The sequence below is a fragment of the Bufo bufo genome, chromosome 2, assembly GCF_905171765.1.
Source record: "Bufo bufo chromosome 2, aBufBuf1.1, whole genome shotgun sequence".
In the NCBI taxonomy this organism is placed as follows: Eukaryota; Metazoa; Chordata; class Amphibia; order Anura; family Bufonidae; genus Bufo; species Bufo bufo.
The window spans coordinates 603024651-603043869 of NC_053390.1; the positions used below are offsets into that span (position 1 = coordinate 603024651).

Genomic DNA, 19219 nt, shown 5'->3' on the forward strand with positions numbered 1-19219 from the left:
AGCCCCTAGAGTCCCTGAGGTGCTGGCAAATCCTGATTGGCAGTCACCAACTTCAGCCGCACCAGTAGTTCCCCCTTTCACCGCCCAGTCTGGAGTTCGGGTTGAGACGGCTCAAATCGGTTCGGCCCTGGGATTTTTTGAGCTGTTCTTGACTGCGGAGCTCTTGGACTTAGTCGTGGCAGAGACCAACCAGTATGCCACACAATTTATAACCGCAAACCCGGGAAGCTATTATGCCCAGCCTTTCCGGTGGAAACCAGTCCAAGTTTCCGAACTTAAATTTTTTTTGGGCCTTCTCCTCAACATGGGCCTGACAAAAAAGCATGAATTGCGGTCATATTGGTCAACGCACCCAATTCATCACATGCCCATGTTCTCTGCTGCTATGTCCAGGACACGATTTGAGACCATCCTCCGTTTTCTGCATTTTAGCGACAACACCACCTCCCGTCCCAGAGGCCACCCTGCTTTTGACCGGCTCCACAAAATTCGGCCCCTCATAGACCATTTCAACCTGAAATTTGCAGCTTTGTATACCCCTGAGCAAAACATCTGCGTAGACGAGTCCCTAATACATTTTACCGGGCGCCTTGGCTTCAAACAATACATCCCAAGCAAGCGTGCCCGGTATGGGGTCAAATTGTATAAGCTCTGTGAAAGGGCCACAGGCTATACCCACAAATTTCGGATCTATGAGGGAAAAGATCAGACCCTGGAGCCGGTCGGTTGCCCCGACTACCTGGGGAGCAGTGGGAAGACAGTCTGGGACTTGGTGTCACCCTTATTCGGCAAGGGGTACCATCTTTATGTGGACAATTTCTACACAAGTGTGGCCCTCTTTGGGCATTTGTTTCTAGAACGGATTTGCGCCTGTGGCACCGCGCGAACTAGTCGCGTGGGCTTCCCCCAGCGGCTTGTAACCACCTGTCTTGCAAGGGAGCAGAGGGCTGCCTTGTGTAACGAAGAACTGCTCGCGGTGAAATGGAGAGACAAGCGTGACGTTTACATGCTCTCCTCCATTCACGCAGACACGACAATCCAAATTGAGCGAGCAACCCGTGTCATTGAAAAGCCCCTTTGTGTCCACGACTATAATGGGCTCATGGGAGGGGTGGACTTCAATGACCAGATGTTGTCTCCGTATTTAGTTTCCCGCAGAATCAGACGCTGGTATAAGAAGGTGTCTGTATATTTGATTCAATTGGCGCTGTACAATAGTTTTGTTCTCTACAGTAAGGCTGGGAGAACAGGATCCTTCCTCAAATTCCAGGAAGAGATCATCGAGAACCTCCTTTACCCAGGAGGTTCCGTGGCCCCATCCACCAGTGTAGTTAGCCGTCTACACGAGCGACATTTCCCCAGTGTCGTTCCTGGTACCTCAACCCAACCGTCACCCCGAAAAAGATGTCGTGTCTGTAGCAGGAGTGGAATAAGGCGTGACACCCGCTATTTCTGTCCTGACTGTGCTGACCACCCTGCCCTATGCTATGGAGAGTGTTTCCGGAAGTACCACACACAGGTACACCTAGCATAGGGATCACATATCACCAGGACAGGCACACAGGGCTATTAGGGCCCATTCACTCACAGCTGCTGCAAACCTCTCCTTTCACCTGGGATAAAGTGCATAACGTACTTCGCCACATCTTTGGGCGATTTGCGCTTTGCACATTGTCCCATGGGGAAGGAGAGGTTTGTTCTATAAAGGTAAAAAAAACTAAACAAAAAAAAAAATACCGGTAAGTAAAAAAGTTAAACGTTCAGTTAAAAAAGTTTAAAAAAAGTTTCTATGTTCTGTTCAACAGTTAATAAAGTTATTGCTTTGCGGCCTGGTTTTTTCTTTTTTGTTTTGTTTTTTTTACCTTTCAGGTGGACCAACCGATCGACTAGCTGCAGCACTGATGTGCATTCGGACAGAAGCATTGCGCTGCTGTCAGATTACACGCAAGTCGGTGTATGCGGCGCTGCAAGACGAGATTTCTCCTCTGCAGTAAAAGATACGTTTGCCGAGGCATATGAGCTGAGGAGGTGGCGGTGTTCATATACTTTGGCAAACACTTTGTATATATAAAAAAAAAAATCCCGGCAATGATTTATTCATCCACATCGATTGATGTGAATGGAGAAATCTGGTTTGCCAGGGCATACGAGCTGAAGTGGGTATGGATGTTGGGCGGAGCTCCTATGTCCTGGCAGACGCCTTTCCCCTCCTTTTTCTTTTTTTGGCAGAGATTTTTTCATCCACATTGATCGATGCGAATGAAGAAATCTGTGCCGTTCATTTTTTTTCTTTCAACCCAGAGGCTGAACGGAAAAAAAAAAATCTCATTACCCGTATGCTCAATATAAGGAGAATAGCAGAAACTCCTAATGCTGGGCATACATGTAATGATTGCGGAGACCCTCAAATGCCAGGGCAGTACAAACACCCCACAAATAACACCATTTTGGAAAGAAGACACCCCAAGGTATTCGCTGAGGGGCATATTGAGTCCATGAAAGATTGAAATTTTTGTCCCAAGTTAGCGGAAAGGGAGACTTTGTGAGAACAAAATCCAAAAAATCAATTTCCGCTAACTTGTGCCAAAATTTTTTTTTTTCAATGAACTCGCCATGCCCCTCATTGAATACCTTGGGGTGTCTTCTTTCCAAAATGGGGTCACATGTGGGGTATTTATACTGCCCTGGCATTTTAGGGGCCCCAAAGCGTGAGAAGAAGTCTGGTATCCAAATGTCTAAAAATGCCCTCCTAAAAGGAATTTGGGCCCCTTTGCCCACCTAGGCTGCAAAAAAGTGTCACACATCTGGTATCTCCGTACTCAGGAGAAGTTGAGGAATGTGTTTTGGGGTGTCTTTTTACATATACCCATGCTGGGTGAGATAAATATCTTGGTCAAATGCCAACTTTGTATAAAAAAAATGGGAAAAGTTGTCTTTTGCCAAGATATTTCTCTCACCCAGCATGGGTATATGTAAAATGACACCACAAAACACATTCCCCACCTTCTCCTGAGTACGGAGATACCAGATGTGTGACACTTTTTTGCAGCCTAGGTGGGCAAAGGGGCCCACATTCCAAAGAGCACCTTTCGGATTTCACAGGTCATTTACCTACTTACCACACATTAGGGCCCCTGGAAAATGCCAGGGCAGTATAACTACCCCACAACTGACCCCATTTTGGAAAGAAGACACCCCAAGGTATTCCGTGAGGGGCATGGCAAGTTCCTAGAATTTTTTATTTTTTGTCACAAGTTAGTGGAAAATGATGATTTTTTTTTTTTTTACATACAAAGTCTCATATTCCACTAACTTGTGAAAAAAAATAAAAACTTCCATGAACTCACTATGCCCATCAGCGAATACCTTGGGGTCTCTTCTTTCCAAAATGGGGTCACTTGGGTAGTTATACTGCCCTGGCATTCTAGGGGCCCAAATGTGTGGTAAGGAGTTTGAAATCAAATTCTGTAAAAAATGACCTGTGAAATCCGAAAGGTGCTCTTTGGAATATGGGCCCCTTTGCCCACCTAGGCTGCAAAAAAGTGTCACACATCTGGTATCTCCGTACTCAGGAGAAGGTGGGGAATGTGTCTTGGGGTGTCATTTTACATATACCCATGCTGGGTGAGAGAAATATCTTGGCAAAAGACAACTTTTCCCATTTTTTTATACAAAGTTGGCATTTGACCAAGATATTTATCTCAACCAGCATGGGTATATGTAAAAAGACACCCCAAAACACATTCCTCAACTTCTCCTGAGTACGGAGATACCAGATGTGTGACACTTTTTTGCAGCCTAGGTGGGCAAAGGGGCCCACATTCCAAAGAGCACCTTTCGGATTTCACAGGTCATTTTTTACTGAATTTGATTTCAAACTCCTTACCACACATTTGGGCCCTTAGAATGCCAGGGCAGTATAACTACCCCACAAGTGACCCCATTTTGGAAAGAAGAGACCCCAAGGTATTCGCTGATGGGCATAGTGAGTTCATGGAAGTTTTTATTTTTTGTCACAAGTTAGTGGAATATGAGACTTTGTATGGAAAAAAATAATAATAATAAAAAAAAAAAAATAATCATCATTTTCCACTAACTTGTGACAAAAAATAAAAAATTCTAGGAACTCGCCATGCCCCTCACGGAATACCTTGGGGTGTCTTCTTTCCAAAATGGGGTCACTTGTGGGGTAGTTATACTGCCCTGGCATTCTAGGGGCCCAAATGTGTGGTAAGGAGTTTGAAATCAAATTCTGTAAAAAATGACCTGTGAAATCCGAAAGGTGCTCTTTGGAATATGGGCCCCTTTGCCCACCTAGGCTGCAAAAAAGTGTCACACATCTGGTATCTCCGTACTCAGGAGAAGTTGAGGAATGTGTTTTGGGGTGTCTTTTTACATATACCCATGCTGGGTGAGATAAATATCTTGGTCAAATGCCAACTTTGTATAAAAAAATGGGAAAAGTTGTCTTTTGCCAAGATATTTCTCTCACCAGCATGGGTATATGTAAAATGACACCCCAAAACACATTCCCCACCTTCTCCTGAGTACGGAGATACCAGATGTGTGACACTTTTTTGCAGCCTAGGTGGGCAAAGGGGCCCATATTCCAAAGAGCACCTTTCGGATTTCACAGGTCATTTTTTACAGAATTTGATTTCAAACTCCTTACCACACATTTGGGCCCCTAGAATGCCAGGGCAGTATAACTACCCCACAAGTGACCCCATTTTGGAAAGAAGAGACCCCAAGGTATTCGCTGATGGGCATAGTGAGTTCATAGAACTTTTTATTTTTTGTCACAAGTTAGTGGAATATGAGACTTTGTAAGAAAAAAAAAAAAAAAGAAAAAAAAAAATCATCATTTTCCGCTAACTTGTAACAAAAAATAAAAAGTTCTATGAACTCACTATGCCCATCAGCGAATACCTTAGGGTGTGTACTTTCCGAAATGGGGTCATTTGTGGGGTGTTTGTACTGTCTGGGCATTGTAGAACCTCAGGAAACATGACCGGTGCTCAGAAAGTCAGAGCTGCTTCAAAAAGCGGAAATTCACATTTTTGTACCATAGTTTGTAAACGCTATAACTTTTACCCAAACCATTTTTTTTTTACCCAAACTTTTTTTTTATCAAAGACATGTAGAACAATAAATTTAGAGCAAAATTTATATATGGATGTAGTTTTTTTTGCAAAATTTGACAACTGAAAGTGAAAAATGTCATTTTTTTGCAAAACAATCGTTAAATTTCGATTAATAACAAAAAAAGTAAAAATGTCAGCAGCAAAGAAATACCACCAAATGAAAGCTCTATTAGTGAGAAGAAAAGGAGGTAAAATTCATTTGGGTGGTAAGTTGCATGACCGAGCAATAAATGGTGAAAGTAGTGTAGGTCAGAAGTGTAAAAAGTGGCCTGGTCTTTCAGGGTGTTTAAGCACTGGGGGCTGAAGTGGTTAAAGGTCTGCGTAAATGAGACAAAAGGACAGCATATGCTTGTTTATAACATTACAAGTACCTTTTGTACAGCGGATTCTCATGACTGCTTCAAAACCAATCTTTCTAGTAAGATAATGATCCAGATCTTGCTTTAATTTCTCAGCCTGAGCTGGATTGTGCTTTTGATGGAAGGATGGATAGTAATAGATGCAGCCAGCAGAGTACTTTGAAACACAAGCTGGAAAACACAGAACACAATATTACAGTACGGTTCAGGGTTTAGGCAAGGCTCACATCTACTGCTACAGTATTTTGGATGGCCAAATATTGGTAACCATGCAAGAAACCCAATGGACCCTATTACAGCTAATGGTGTGGCCAGAATTGTGCAGTCAATGTGAATCTAGCCCTAGACATTCATGTGGACATACAATATCTCACAAAAGTGAGTCCACCCCTCACATTTTTGTAAATATTTTATTACATCTTTTCATGGGACAACACTGAAGAGATGACACTTTGATACAAAGCAGTCAGTGTACAGCTTGTATAACAGTGTAAATTTGGTGTGCCCTCAATATAACTCAACGCACAGCCATTAACATCTAAACCACTGGCAACAAAAGTGAGTACACCCCTAAGTGAAAATGGCCAAATTGGGCCCAATTAGCCATTTTCCCTCCCCGGTGTCATGCGACTCGTTAGTGTTACAAGGTCTCAGGTGTGATTGAGGAGCAGGTGTGTTAGATTTGGTGCTATCACTCTCATTCTGGTCACTGGAAGTTCAACATGGCACCTCATGGCAAAGAACTGTCTGAGGGTCTGAAAAAAGAATTGTTGCTCTACATAAAGATGGTCTTGGCTATAAGAAGATTGCCAACACCCTGAAACTGGGCTGCAGCACGGTGGCCAAGACCATATAGCATTTTAACAAGACAGGTTCCACTCAGAGCAGGCCTCACCATGGCCGATCAAAGAAGTTGAGTGCACATGCTCAGCGTCATATCCAGAAGTTGTCTTTTCAAAATAGACGTATGAGTGCTGCCAGCATTGCTGTAGAGGTTAAAAGGATGGATGGTCGGCCTGTCAGTGCTCAGACCATATGCCACACACTGCATCAAACTGGTCTGCATGGCTGTTGTCCCAGAAGGAAACCTCTTCTTAAGATGATGCGCAAAAAAGCCGCAAACAGTTTGCTGAAGACAAGCAGACCAAGGACATGGATTACTGGAACCATGTCTTGTGGTCTGATGAGACCAAGGTAAACTTATTTGGTTCAGATGTGGCGGCAACCAGGTGAGGAGTACAAAGACAAGTATACCTTCCTTACCTCAGTCAAGAATGGTGGTGGCAGTGTCATGGTTTGGGGCTGCATGAGTGCTGCCTGCTGTGGGGAGCTACAGGACATTGAGGGAACCATGAATGCCAACATGTACTGTGACATACTGAAGCAGGGCATGATCCCCTCCCTTCAGAAACTAGAATTCCAACCTGATAACGACCCCAAACACACCTCCAAGACTACCACTGCCTTGCTAAAGAAACAGTAACGGTGCTGGACTGGCCAGGCCTATCTCCAGACCTAAACCCTACTGAGAATCTGTGGGGCATCCTCAAACAGAAAGTGGAGGAGCGCAAGGTCTCCAACATCCCCCAGGGCCGTGATGTCCTCATGGAGGAGTGGAAGAGGATTCCAGTGGCAACCTGTGAACCTCTAGTGAATTCCATGCCCAAGAGAGAGTTAAGGCAGAGCTGGAAAATAATTGTGGCCACACAAAATATTGACACTTTGGGCACAATTTGGCCATTTTCACTTAGGGGTGTACTCCCTTTTGTTGCCAGCGGTTTAGACATTAATGGCTGTGTGTTGCGTTATATTGAGGGCACACCAAATTTACACCGTTATACAAGCTGTACACTGACTGCTTTACATTGTATTAAAGTGTCATCTTTTCAGTGTTGTCACATGAAATATTTACAAAAATGTAAGGGGTGTACTCACTTTTTTGATATACTGTACAATAAGTGTCTGAAGTGCCTTGGAAAACAAATTCCCCACCTTCCTTTGTTAGCTACGTACACAGAAATCTAAGTCCCCACCATATTAAAGGGGATTGTCTCATTTCAGCAAATAGCATTGATCATGTAGAGAAAGTTAATACAAGACACTTACTAATGTATTGTTATTATCCATATTGCCTCTATTGCTGGATGGATTCATTTTTCCATCATATTATACACAGCTGGTTTCCATGGTTATGACCAGTCTGCAATCCAGCAGCGGTGGTCGTGCTTGCACACTATAGGAATAAATGCTTGCCTGTGCACACGGTCGTGCTCCTGGCCACCAAAGAAGTTGATGCTTTTTCCTATAGCATGTAAGCATGGCCACCGCTGATGGATTGCAGGGTGGTCGTAACCATGGCAACAAGCAGGGTATAATGTGATGGAAACATGAATCCAGCCAGCAAAGGAGGCAATATGGACAATAACAATACAGTAGTAAGTGCTTTGTATTAACTTTCCCTACATAATAAATGCCATTTGCTGAAGTGACACAACCCCTTTGAGGACTGATTCACACCACAGCGTTTGATCTTTGAAACACGGGCCATGTGTTGGCTGCACCTCAGATTGCGGCTATCCTGACCCGATCTGACTGCATCATAGTGATTTATGGTACAATCAGTACCTATCTGATTGCGGGTCTATAATACTGTACTGAAATGATGATGCGAGTACAGTACAACAGACCCATGATCAGATAGAAACTGACTAACAGAAATTACTTTGACAGAGTCGGTTTGGGTCAAAAGATCTGCGGTTGGTCTGAGAGATGTGGCCAACACATGGTCCGTGTTTCCCGGATCATGGCAGTGGTGTGAATCCGCACCAATGTCTGTTAATGGCGCACAGTTGGACCTGCCATTATCTTCTGTCACTTCTCTAAGGCATCCTTCATACATAGTTTTCTGCCCACACCTACATTATGCGGTGTTTAAAAAAAACACAACAAAAAAAAAACAAAGAATGTATTGTTGGGCCTTTTATACACTTCTATATTGACTTTAAAAGGAATTTGTCACCAGTTTTATGGTATCTTAACTAAGGGCAACAAACTAGTGACAGATCTCCTCAGCCAAATGCTGGGTCACTTTCTTTCATTGATCCAGCCATTTTGCTAAAATCTTGTATTGAACAGGTCCAGTGCATAATGAAGAGTCCTCATATTAACAAGGTCCTGGCTTTCCCCCGCCCACCTGCTGCTGATTCATATGGAAACAACCCGTCAGCGGCAGGAAGGCGGGGAGAGCCGTGAGCTCATGAATATGAGGCCTTACTGGCATGCGCTGGAGCTGGTAGGATTTAAGAATGAGCAGCAGAAAACTGCTGACAGATTCCCTTTAGGGTGCATTCAGAGGTCCGTAGTGTTTTGCGGTCCGCAAAACACTGATGCCGCACATCGCCGGCACTTAATAGAGGATTCCTATTCTTGTCCGCAGCTCCGGACAAGAATAGGACATGCTCTATTTTTTTGCGGACCCGCGGAACGGAAATGCGGATGCGGACAGCACACTGTGTGAAGTTCACATCTTTTCCAGCCCCATTGATAATAAATGGGTCCGCACCCGTTCTGCATAATTGCGGAACGGATCCGGACCCATTCTACGGACATCTGAATGGACCCTTAAGCTAATATGTGGCCACAGTTATAAAAAAAAAAAAAAAAAAAAGACACTAGAAGGAAAAAAAAAAAAAAAAAAAATTTAATAAATAAATAAATAAATAAAAGTCCAATAAATGTGACATATTGTTAGGGTCCATTCACACGTCCGCATGTGTTTTGCGGATCCGCAAAACACGGACACTGGTACATTCCGCATTTTGCAGAACGCACATCGCCGGCACTCTCATAGAAAATGCCTTTACTTGTCAGCAATTGCGGACAAGAATAGGACATGTTCTAGTTTTTTGCAGAACGGAAGTGCGGATCCACAAATGCGGACAGCACATTCCGGCCCACTGGAAATGAATGGGTCCGAACCTGTTCCGCAAAATTGCGGTACGGATGCGGACCCATTTTGCGGACGTGTGAATGAATCCTTAATCTGCCTGGCACAGCTGCACAGGTCAGATAAAGTATGGTGTTCATCCCAAACATTATATTTTTCAATGAATTTAGGTTATAAAACTGCCATAAATCCACTGAGTAATCTCCAGTGAGCTCCATATCGCACCAACAAAGTTCTACCTGCAGCAACCACTAGGGGGAGCTCAGTACATATGAGGAGGTATAAACCTCTATTGCAGAGAGTTCTTCCTAGAGGAGGTTGCAGGAAAAAGCAGTGAAAGCTTTCCCCCAACCTACGGGACTAAACTAGTCTTTTCTGTGGGATTCAAACTGGTTAATGGTCTGTGCCAAGGGAAATCGGCTGGCCTAAGAATAGTGTAATGGATTCACTAAGGGATGTAGCCCGTGGAACTCTTATCAACTATCTCCCGGGGGTGTGTGTGTCCCCTTACTGGTTTCCATACACACAACCCGTTAGAAGCATTTATTAAAGTGTCAGAAGTGTATGGAGAAAGGAATGATGGAAAAGCAGGATGTATCTGTTATATTTAAACATTACATAGATGTGCGTGTTCTTGCAAAAAGCCACTTTCTAAATACGACGTCTTGCCCATCTCCGCAGTTTCACTACTTGCAAATACAACTAAATTAAAGTTCCTTATAAATGATAATTGAGAAACAGATGAAAGAAAACCCAGGCTATATAAGTATGATGAAACATAGAGAGGGTGTAGACAAAATGTATTCTGCTTAACGGAATAGTCGCCAAAAATACGGCTAACTTCATCAGTTCCTCTTTCCTTGCAGTCTGTAAAAATCATGCTTTTTATGACTCAATCAGAATATTAGCAGATAGACATTTGGGCATGAAAACTTAAAAATGGAGAATATGTAATAATTCAGTACAATTTGCACACTTCGGGGTAGATGTATCAAACTGGTGTAAAGTAGAACTGGCTTAGTTTCCCATAGCAACCAATCAGATTCCACCTTTCCTTTGAAAAACGAAAGGTGGACTTTGATTGGTTGCTATGGGCAACTAAGCCAGTTCTACTTTACACCAGTTTGATCAATCTCCCCCTTCATGTTCATTAACCACTTAATTTCTTTCACAGTATACCACTGTATATAGTTAGTGGTGAAATCTGCAGACTAACTCCTGTTCTGTGTATACACTGCCATAGGTCATGGTGGCTGTAGAACTGTGTCCAACCCCACTCCTCCAACTCTTCTATAAACACGCATGCCTGGACTGGCCAAGCAAGCATTATTTATTTCAATAAGAGGAACACAGAGCAGGGATGCCCAACCTGCAGCCCTCCAGCTGTTGTAAAACTACAACTCCCAGCATGCCTGGACAGCCTACAGCAGGGATGCTTAAAGGGAACCGGTCACCTCCAACAAACATCCCAAGCCGGCAGCAGTACCTTGGAGTAACCAGCAGCATGTTTGTAACAATCACTTTCTTCCCGCAGGCAGAGAAGCAGAAGCTTTAAAAACGTTCTTTAATCCCCTGCCGGCACTCTTCTCTAGTCAGGCTTGAAGTCACAGAGGCAGCGGCCTCCTTGCTACAAGTCACGGTATCCACACCCCCTTCCCTGCCGCTGCCTCCGTGACTTCAAGCCTGACTAGAGAAGCGCGCCGGCAGGGGATTAAAGAACGTTTTTACAGCTTCTGCTTCTCTGCCTACAGGAAGAAAATGATCGTTACAAACATGCTGCTGGCTACTCTAAGGTACTGCTGCCGGCTTGGGATGTTTGTTGGAGGTGACAGGTTCCCTTTAAGCTGCAGCCCTCCATCTGTTGTAAAACTACAACTCCCACCATGTCCTTCTGTAGGCCGATAGCTGCAGGTTGTTCAGGCATGCTGGGAGTTGTTGTTTTGCAACAGCTGGAGGGCTGCAGGTTGAGCGTGCCTGACCTATAGCTATTAGGGCATGCTGGGAGTTGTAGTTTTGCAACAGCTGGAGGGCCGCAGGTTGAGCATCCCTGACAGAGGAACAAAGAGTCCAACTTGTTAGATTATCTCCTATGGCAGACATCACAGGAAGAAAGCCCTGGAAATTTTTGAGAACATGTGACAAAGAACCTATTGCCAGTTTTCCATTTTTAACACCAGAGGTGTGTGTAACATTGTACGATTTTGCAATCGCATAGAAGAGAAAAACAAAAAATGACAACATGGTGACAAACCTAGCGACGCCAAATCAGAATACTGAGAACTTAAAAGAAACAAATCCACAGCCGTTTGATGTCCGGAGCAATCCAATGCCAACTTTTTATAGAAATCAGTGGCGGGGCCCAAATGCTGTATTCCCTGAAAAAACAAACAAAAAAAACACTGCAATATTTGATGAAAATTAAGTACCATCACCCCTAAAGGGGTTTTCTGGGAATAATTAGCTATTAACGGAAAGCCCTTTAGCTATATTGCCTACTGAGAGATTCATATTTAACCTGCTCCCCGATGCTCCAGTCTTGTGTGCTGGATCGCGTGCCTCCATCTTCTGGTCCGGTATGGAATGGCTTCAGCGCTGATATATTTCCCAAGTGACACATCACTGTTGAAGCCAGCCATTGGTTGCAGAGGCACAGGTGACCATGTCCATGCCCTGGCCGAACAAAAAAAAACAAAAAAAACAAGCCGGGACTGGGCTATGGATGAACGGGTGCCAGCGAGCATTGGGGAGCAGGTAAGCGTGAATCTCTCAGTAGGCGATGCAGGATAGGGGCCCTCAAGAAAACTCCTTTATAGAGATACAATCACATAAAACATTCTTTATTACCACAGGCGGCCTTAACTATTGGTATTCCCTACATTCTGTACGTACGGTACATGTGAACTGTGTATATCAGTTATTTTTCACACTTCTCACAACAAAATCTTCAGAGTGCAATACGCACAATGGACACTGTACCTTTAAGCTGGATCTTTGGTTGGGATCTTCTCTAGACTGTAAAAGTCCAGCTCCTACAGATGGTAGCTGAGTCTGAAATACTGATATCCGTCCTCCCGTGGGAGACATCAGTTTGCACGCCCCTTGAAGAGCAGGACCCAGGGCAGTGTGCGTTTCCCTTGTGCTGGTAAACATTCCCGGTAAGGCAGTCAACAGATCCTTGATCAGCTAAAAGCAACAAAATGTCAAGGTAAAAAATGTGCTATATAGTATACTATGCACACTCCCACAGTCCCAGCCACCAGAGAGGCCAGTACTTCTTCCTATAGTGTGCAAGCACGGCCACCACTGATGGATTGCAGGGTGGTTATAACCATGGAAACTAGCAATATATAACATGATGGAAAAATGAATCCAGCCAGCAAAGGAACTAATACGGACAATCACAATACATTAGTAAGTGCCTTGTGTTACCTTTCTCTACGTGATAAATGCCACTTGCTGAAGTGACACAACCCCTTTAAATCACACAATGAAAAACGCATGTACATGTATTGCACAAAGCATCTGTCCTTGTACTATGTCTCTGCAGATTTCCATTTCATCTGAATAGGACCAGCAGAAATCGATGCACATCAGGTGTATGGAATGGATTTTTCAGTCACAGAAGTTTCTGCAACAATTATGATGCATGACTGTACTCTTAGTGTCCTTTTAAATGGGCAGATGACAAGGACAATTATTGGGAACAAATGTTCATACAAATGCCAGGACCGGATATCTGACCCATGTAAAGGTGCGGATCACCCAACACTTCAGCCATGTGGCACCAAAAACCTCTCTTTGTCAGCAGGACATCTGCTGCCATCAAAGGTAAAGGGAAGGGGGGACAACGATCAGAATAATGATCGTTCGTCCCCCTTTCAGTTTGCATTGGGCCCTTTAAGGGAGAACCAATCGACTTGTATATTGTTAATTGGCACTTGTCATCAGCCCAGCAACTTCCTGTGTAATAGGGCCTTTAAAGTGTCACTGTGAAATACAAGGGACTTTAAAGGGATTCTGTCATCAGAAATGAGCCCTATAAGCTAAACATATGGCGATGTCCCTTGAAAAACACTGAATCCTAAAGTGAGTTTATCAAATGCCCCTGTGGCTCTATATTCCTAAAAAAGCGGTTTATATCACCTGTCAATCACTTAAAAATGTGTCCAAGGGGACGTCTCATGGTGAAAGGTGCCCGGCCGTTTAGGTGCCCAGCGCCGCATTCTGAGCTGAAATCGCCGCCCTCCCTTTCATTCGATCCGCCTACCTCAGGTGACTAACCTTCCTTGTGCCCAGCCACGCCCGCCTGTGAAAGAGCCCAGCACCGCCTATGTTTCCTCCTTTCATCAACGATAGATAGCCGTAATCTCGCGATGCGCGAGCTCGCGCAGTGCCGGTATAGTGTTCCTTCCCTATGCTGGCATCAGCCTCAGGGAAAGAACTGCTCATGCGCGAGCTCGCGCATCGCGAGATTACGGCTATCTATCATTGATGAAAGGAGGAGACATAGGCGGTGCTGGGCTCCTTCACAGGCGGGCGTGGCTGGGCACAAGGAAGGTTAGTCACCTGAGGTAGGCGGATCGAATGAAAGGGAGGGCGGCGATTTCAGCTCAGAAGGTGGCGCCGGGCACCTTTCACCATGAGACGTCCCCTTGGACACATTTTTAAGTGATTGACAGGTGATTTAAACCGCTTTTATATGAATATAGAGCCACAGGGGCATTTGATAAACTCACTTTAGGATTCAGTGTTTTACAAGGGACATCGCCATATGTTTAGCTTATAGGGCTCATTTCTGATGACAGAATCCCTTTAACAAGCAGTGTGGGGTGCTGAGCTTTGTGAATAGCATCCAATTAAAACAGACATATGGAGCTTCAAAGGGGCATTCCGACTTCTTTGAATTGATGACCTATCTTTCGGATAAGCTCATCAATATCTGATCAATGGAAGTGTATGAGGACTAAGCTGTAGTACACTGGTACTGCCGCTACACAGTGGACGGAGCCTTCTGATTCTGCCTCTGTCCACTGGGGGTGCCGGATGTCTGATATCTGCCAATCTGGTACAGGTCTGCAATATCAAAAATCTGGAATACGCCCTTAAGTCAGTCTGCAGAGATAACATGACCAAGCAAGGCTGACAGGGCAGCTCAGCGACATATAGTGAGGAATAGAAGTATTTGAACACCCTGCGATTTTGCAAGTTCTTCCACTTAGAAATCATGGAGGGGTCTGAAATTCCCATTCTAGGTGCATTCCCAGACATATGGAGCTTCAAAAGGGGTATTCCGACTTCTTTGAATTGATGACCTATCTTTCTAGGTGCATTCCCACTCTGAGAGACCGAATAAAAAAAATAAAAAAAATCACATTGTATGATTTTTAAAGAATGTATTTGTCTTGCACTGCTGAACATAAGGACTTGAACACCTGAGAAAATCAGTGTTAATATTTGGTACAGAAGCCTTTGTTTGCAATTACAGATGTCAAACGTTTCCTGTAGTTCTTGACCAGGTTTGCACACACTGCAACAGGGGTTTTGGCCCACCCCTCCACACAGATCTCCGTTAGATCTGTAAGGTTTCGGGGCTGTCGCTGGGCAACATGGAGTTTCAGCTCCCTCCAAAGATGTTCTATTGGATTTAGGTCTGGAGATTGGCTAGGCCACTCCAGAACCTTGATATGCTTCTTACGGAGCCATTTCTTGGTTATCCTGGCTGTGTGCTTTGGGTTGTCGTCATGTTGGAAGGCCCAGCCACGACCCATCTTCAATGCTCTGACTGAGGGAAGGAGGTTGTTGCTCAAAATCTCACAATAAATGGCCCCATTCATCCTCTCCTTAATACAGTACAGTCGTGATGTTACCACCCCCATGCTCCACAGTAGGGATAGTGTTCTTGGGAAGTAACTCATCCTTCTTTTTTCTCCAAACACGTCGAGTGAAGTTTAGACCAAAAAGTTCTACTTTGGTCTCATCTGACCACATAACTTTCTCCCATGCCTCCTCTGGATCATCCAGATGGTCATTAGCAGTCTTCAGACGGGCCTGGACATGTGTTGACTTAAGCAGGGGAATCTTCCGTGCAATGCATGATTTGAAACCATAACGGCGTAGTGTTTTACCGACAGTGACCTTTGAAACTGTGGTCCCAGCTCTCTTCATGTCATTGACCAGCTCCTCCCTTGTAGTTCTGGGCTAATTCCACACCCGTAGCCCGTAGGGTCTTGCCCATGGTAGTAGTTCGCGTCTGGCTGACTGTGGGGTGGAGAGGGGTCTTTAAAGAGCTCAGACAGGTGCTACCAAGTTAGATTAATGAGTGGAGTAGAGGTGGACTTTTTAAAGGCACAGTAACAGGTCTTTGAGAGCCAGAATTCTTGCTGTTTCTCAGGTGTTCAAATACTTATGTTCAGCAGTGCAAGACGAATATATTCTTTAAAAATCATACAATGTGATTTCCTGATTTTTTTTTTTTATTCTGTCCCTCAGAGAGGGAATGCACCTACAATGTGAATTTCAGATCCCTCCATGATTTCTAAGTGGGAGAACTTGCAAAATCGCAGGGTGTTCAAATACCTCTGTTCCTCACTGTAATACTCCTCCCATATGGTTTGCCTGAGTATTTAAATTGTAAAACAAACAAACAAACACAACAATGCTCACCTCCAAGCTGTCATGAAGATTTACAAGTAAGCCATCAGGTGTAGGCAAGAATATTTCTGAAAGAAAGCGAAAAAGTTCTTTAAGCTACAAGGACGAAAGGCAACATAGAAGGCATGCGTTTATATACAAAGACATTGGTCTGCTCGGGTCCCTGGATGTAAAATTCCAGTTCGATGCCGCTGCACCCAATCGCCAAAAGTCAACATCCAGGGACCTTAGTGGACAAATGGAAGCCTGAGGGTGCAGAAGCCAGTATTGAGAAACAGGTAAGTATGCTTCCCTTCACAGGTCTGCCCAGGAACGTGCACAACCCCATTAAAGAGGACCTGTCACCACTCCTGAGAATCCTGTTTTAATAGCTTCATGCATTCCCCATGTAACAACAATTCTGGAGCATCTATTCTTATGGCTCTATGTTGTGCCATCCCTTTATTATTTCTACTAGAAGTTATGAATAAATTGCTAGCAGTCTGCGGTACAGAGGGGAGGTAACCAGTTGGGGGTGTGTACCTGCACAGACTGACAATTGCAGCACTGATTGGATGGAGTGAGTCTGTGCAGGTAACCCCCTGGTTACCTCCCCTCTGTACCCTTACTGCAGACTGCTAGCATTTCATTCATATCTTCTAGCAGGTATAATAAAGGAATGGCACAAGATAGAGACATAAGAATAGATGCTCCAGAATTGTTATTACATGGGAAATGCATGAAGCTATTAAAACAGGCATGTCAGGAGTGGTGAAAGGTCCTCTTTAAATCCACCTCCCTCAGCTGAACTTGTTCCTGTCTAAACAGCAAAGCTGACAAGTGAGAAGCGCCACAAATTTTTTATGATAAAAACATGTGAGCTTCTAATGATACCTCACCCTTTCAACTACTGTTCCCAAATTCCATTTCTTGTTTCCCAATAACCAGAGTCCGCTATGGTGCTTGCTGCTGGAATTATCATAAAAAATACAGGCAAAAGTAATGGTTGCACCACTAGAAACATTTTAAAGGGGTATTCCACCAAACGACATTTACAGAAAAACAAACGTTTGATAGGTGGGGATCCTCATTTTGCAGTATGAGCTGGCCACAAAGGGGAGATAAAGCAAACATAATCAGTTCTATACATTGTACTCTTCCTACAGGCTAATTATATAATACCACTAGGGATGAGCGAAACATCCGAAGTCGATTCGCATAAAACTTTCGTTCCAATGCTGTACGGAGCAGGAGCTCCATACAGTATTAGAATGTATTGGCTCTGATGAGCCGAAGGTACCACTTGAAACCGAACCAGAGTTTGGGAAATGTTTTTTTACAGCACAAATTAATTTATGAAGTTATTACTCAAAGTCGCGAGACTTAACGAAGCAATAACTTCAGCTGATCGGAGCCAATACTATCTATCTATCTATCTCTATATCTATATATATACACACACACATATATACTGCTCAAAAAAATAAAGGGAACACAAAAATAACATCCTAGATCTGAGTTAATTAAATATTCTTCTGAAATACTTTGTTCTTTACATAGTTGAATGTGCTGACAACAAAATCACACAAAAATAAAAAAATGGAAATCAAATTTTTCAACCCATAGAGGTCTGGATTTGGAGTCACACTCAAAATTTAAGTGGAAAAACACACTACAGGCTGATCCAACTTTGATGTAATGTCCTTAAAACAAGTCAAAATGAGGCTCAGTAGTGTGTGTGGCCTCCACGTGCCTGTATGACCTCCCTACAACGCCTGTGCATGCTCCTGATGAGGTGGCGGACGGTCTCCTGAGGGATCTCCTCCCAGACCTGGACTAAAGCATCTGCCAACTCCTGGACAGTCTGTGGTGCAACGTGATGTTGGTGGATAAAGCAAGACATGATGTCCCAGATGTACTCAATTGGATTCAGGTCTGGGGAACGGGCGGGCCAGTCCATAGCATCAATGCCTTCGTCTTGCAGGAACTGCTGACACACTCCAGCCACATGAGGTCTAGCATTGTCTTGCATTAGGAGGAACCCAGGGCCAACCGCACCAGCATATGGTCTCACAAGGGGTCTGAGGATCTCATCTCGGTACCTAATGGCAGTCAGGCTACCTCTGGCGAGCACATGGAGGGCTGTGCGGCCCTCCAAAGAAATGCCACCCCAAACCATTACTGACCCAATGCCAAACCAGTCATGCTGGAGGATGTTGCAGGCAGAAGAACGTTCTCCACGGCGTCTCCAGACTCTGTCACGTCTGTCACATGTGCTCAGTGTGAACCTGCTTTTATCTGTGAAGAGCACAGGGCGCCAGTGGCGAATTTGCCAATCTTGGTGTTCTCTGGCAAATGCCAAACGTCCTGCACGGTGTTGGGCTGTAAGCACAACCCCCACCTGTGGACGTTGGGCCCTCATATCACCCTCATGGAGTCTGTTTCTGTCCGTTTGAGCAGACACATGCACATTTGTGGCCTGCTGGAGGTCATTTTGCAGGGCTCTGGCAGTGCTCCTCCTGTTCCTCCTTGCACAAAGGCGGAGGTAGCGGTCCTGCTGCTGGGTTGTTGCCCTCCTACGGCCTCCTCCGCATCTCCTGATGTACTGGCCTGTCTCTTGGTAGCGCCTCCATGCTCTGGACACTACGCTGACAGACAGAGCAAACCTTTTTGCCACAGCTCGCATTGATGTGCCATCCTGGATAAGCTGCACTACCTGAGCCACTTGTGTGGGTTGTAGACTCCGTCTCATGCTACCACTAGAGTGAAAGCACCGCCAGCATTCAAAAGTGACCAAAACATCAGCCAGGAAGCATAGGAACTGAGAAGTGGTCTGTGGTTACCACCTGCAGAACCACTCCTTTATTGGGAGTGTCTTGCTAATTGCCTATAATTTCCACCTGTTGTCTATCCCATTTGCACAACAGCATGTGAAATTGATTGTCACTCAGTGTTGCTTCCTAAGTGGACAGTTTGATTTCACAGAAGTGTGATTGACTTGGAGTTACATTGTGTTGTTTAATTTTTTTGAGCAGTGTAATATCATTGCCCACAGATTGAGAAAATGATAATGAACTGGATTTTGAGGATCTGAAAATGAAGCTACTTAACATGAAAAGAACACTCCCACGTTACTAGAT

The 19219-nt window shown here is 44.4% G+C and overlaps 1 protein-coding gene across 2 annotated transcripts in view; it reads right to left on the minus strand.

Moving 5' to 3' along the window:
- The window catches only part of SEC24B (SEC24 homolog B, COPII coat complex component), a 75145-nt gene that overhangs the window by 27136 nt on the left and 28790 nt on the right, over positions 1-19219 (minus strand). For both annotated transcript variants that reach the window (XM_040418379.1, XM_040418378.1), the window contains 4 exons: positions 16113-16168; positions 12426-12632; positions 11701-11824; positions 5516-5674 (listed from right to left, as the gene is read on the minus strand). In XM_040418379.1, the coding sequence (XP_040274313.1) occupies positions 5516-5674; positions 11701-11824; positions 12426-12632; positions 16113-16168 (546 nt within the window). The remainder of the gene's footprint in view (positions 1-5515; positions 5675-11700; positions 11825-12425; positions 12633-16112; positions 16169-19219) is intronic.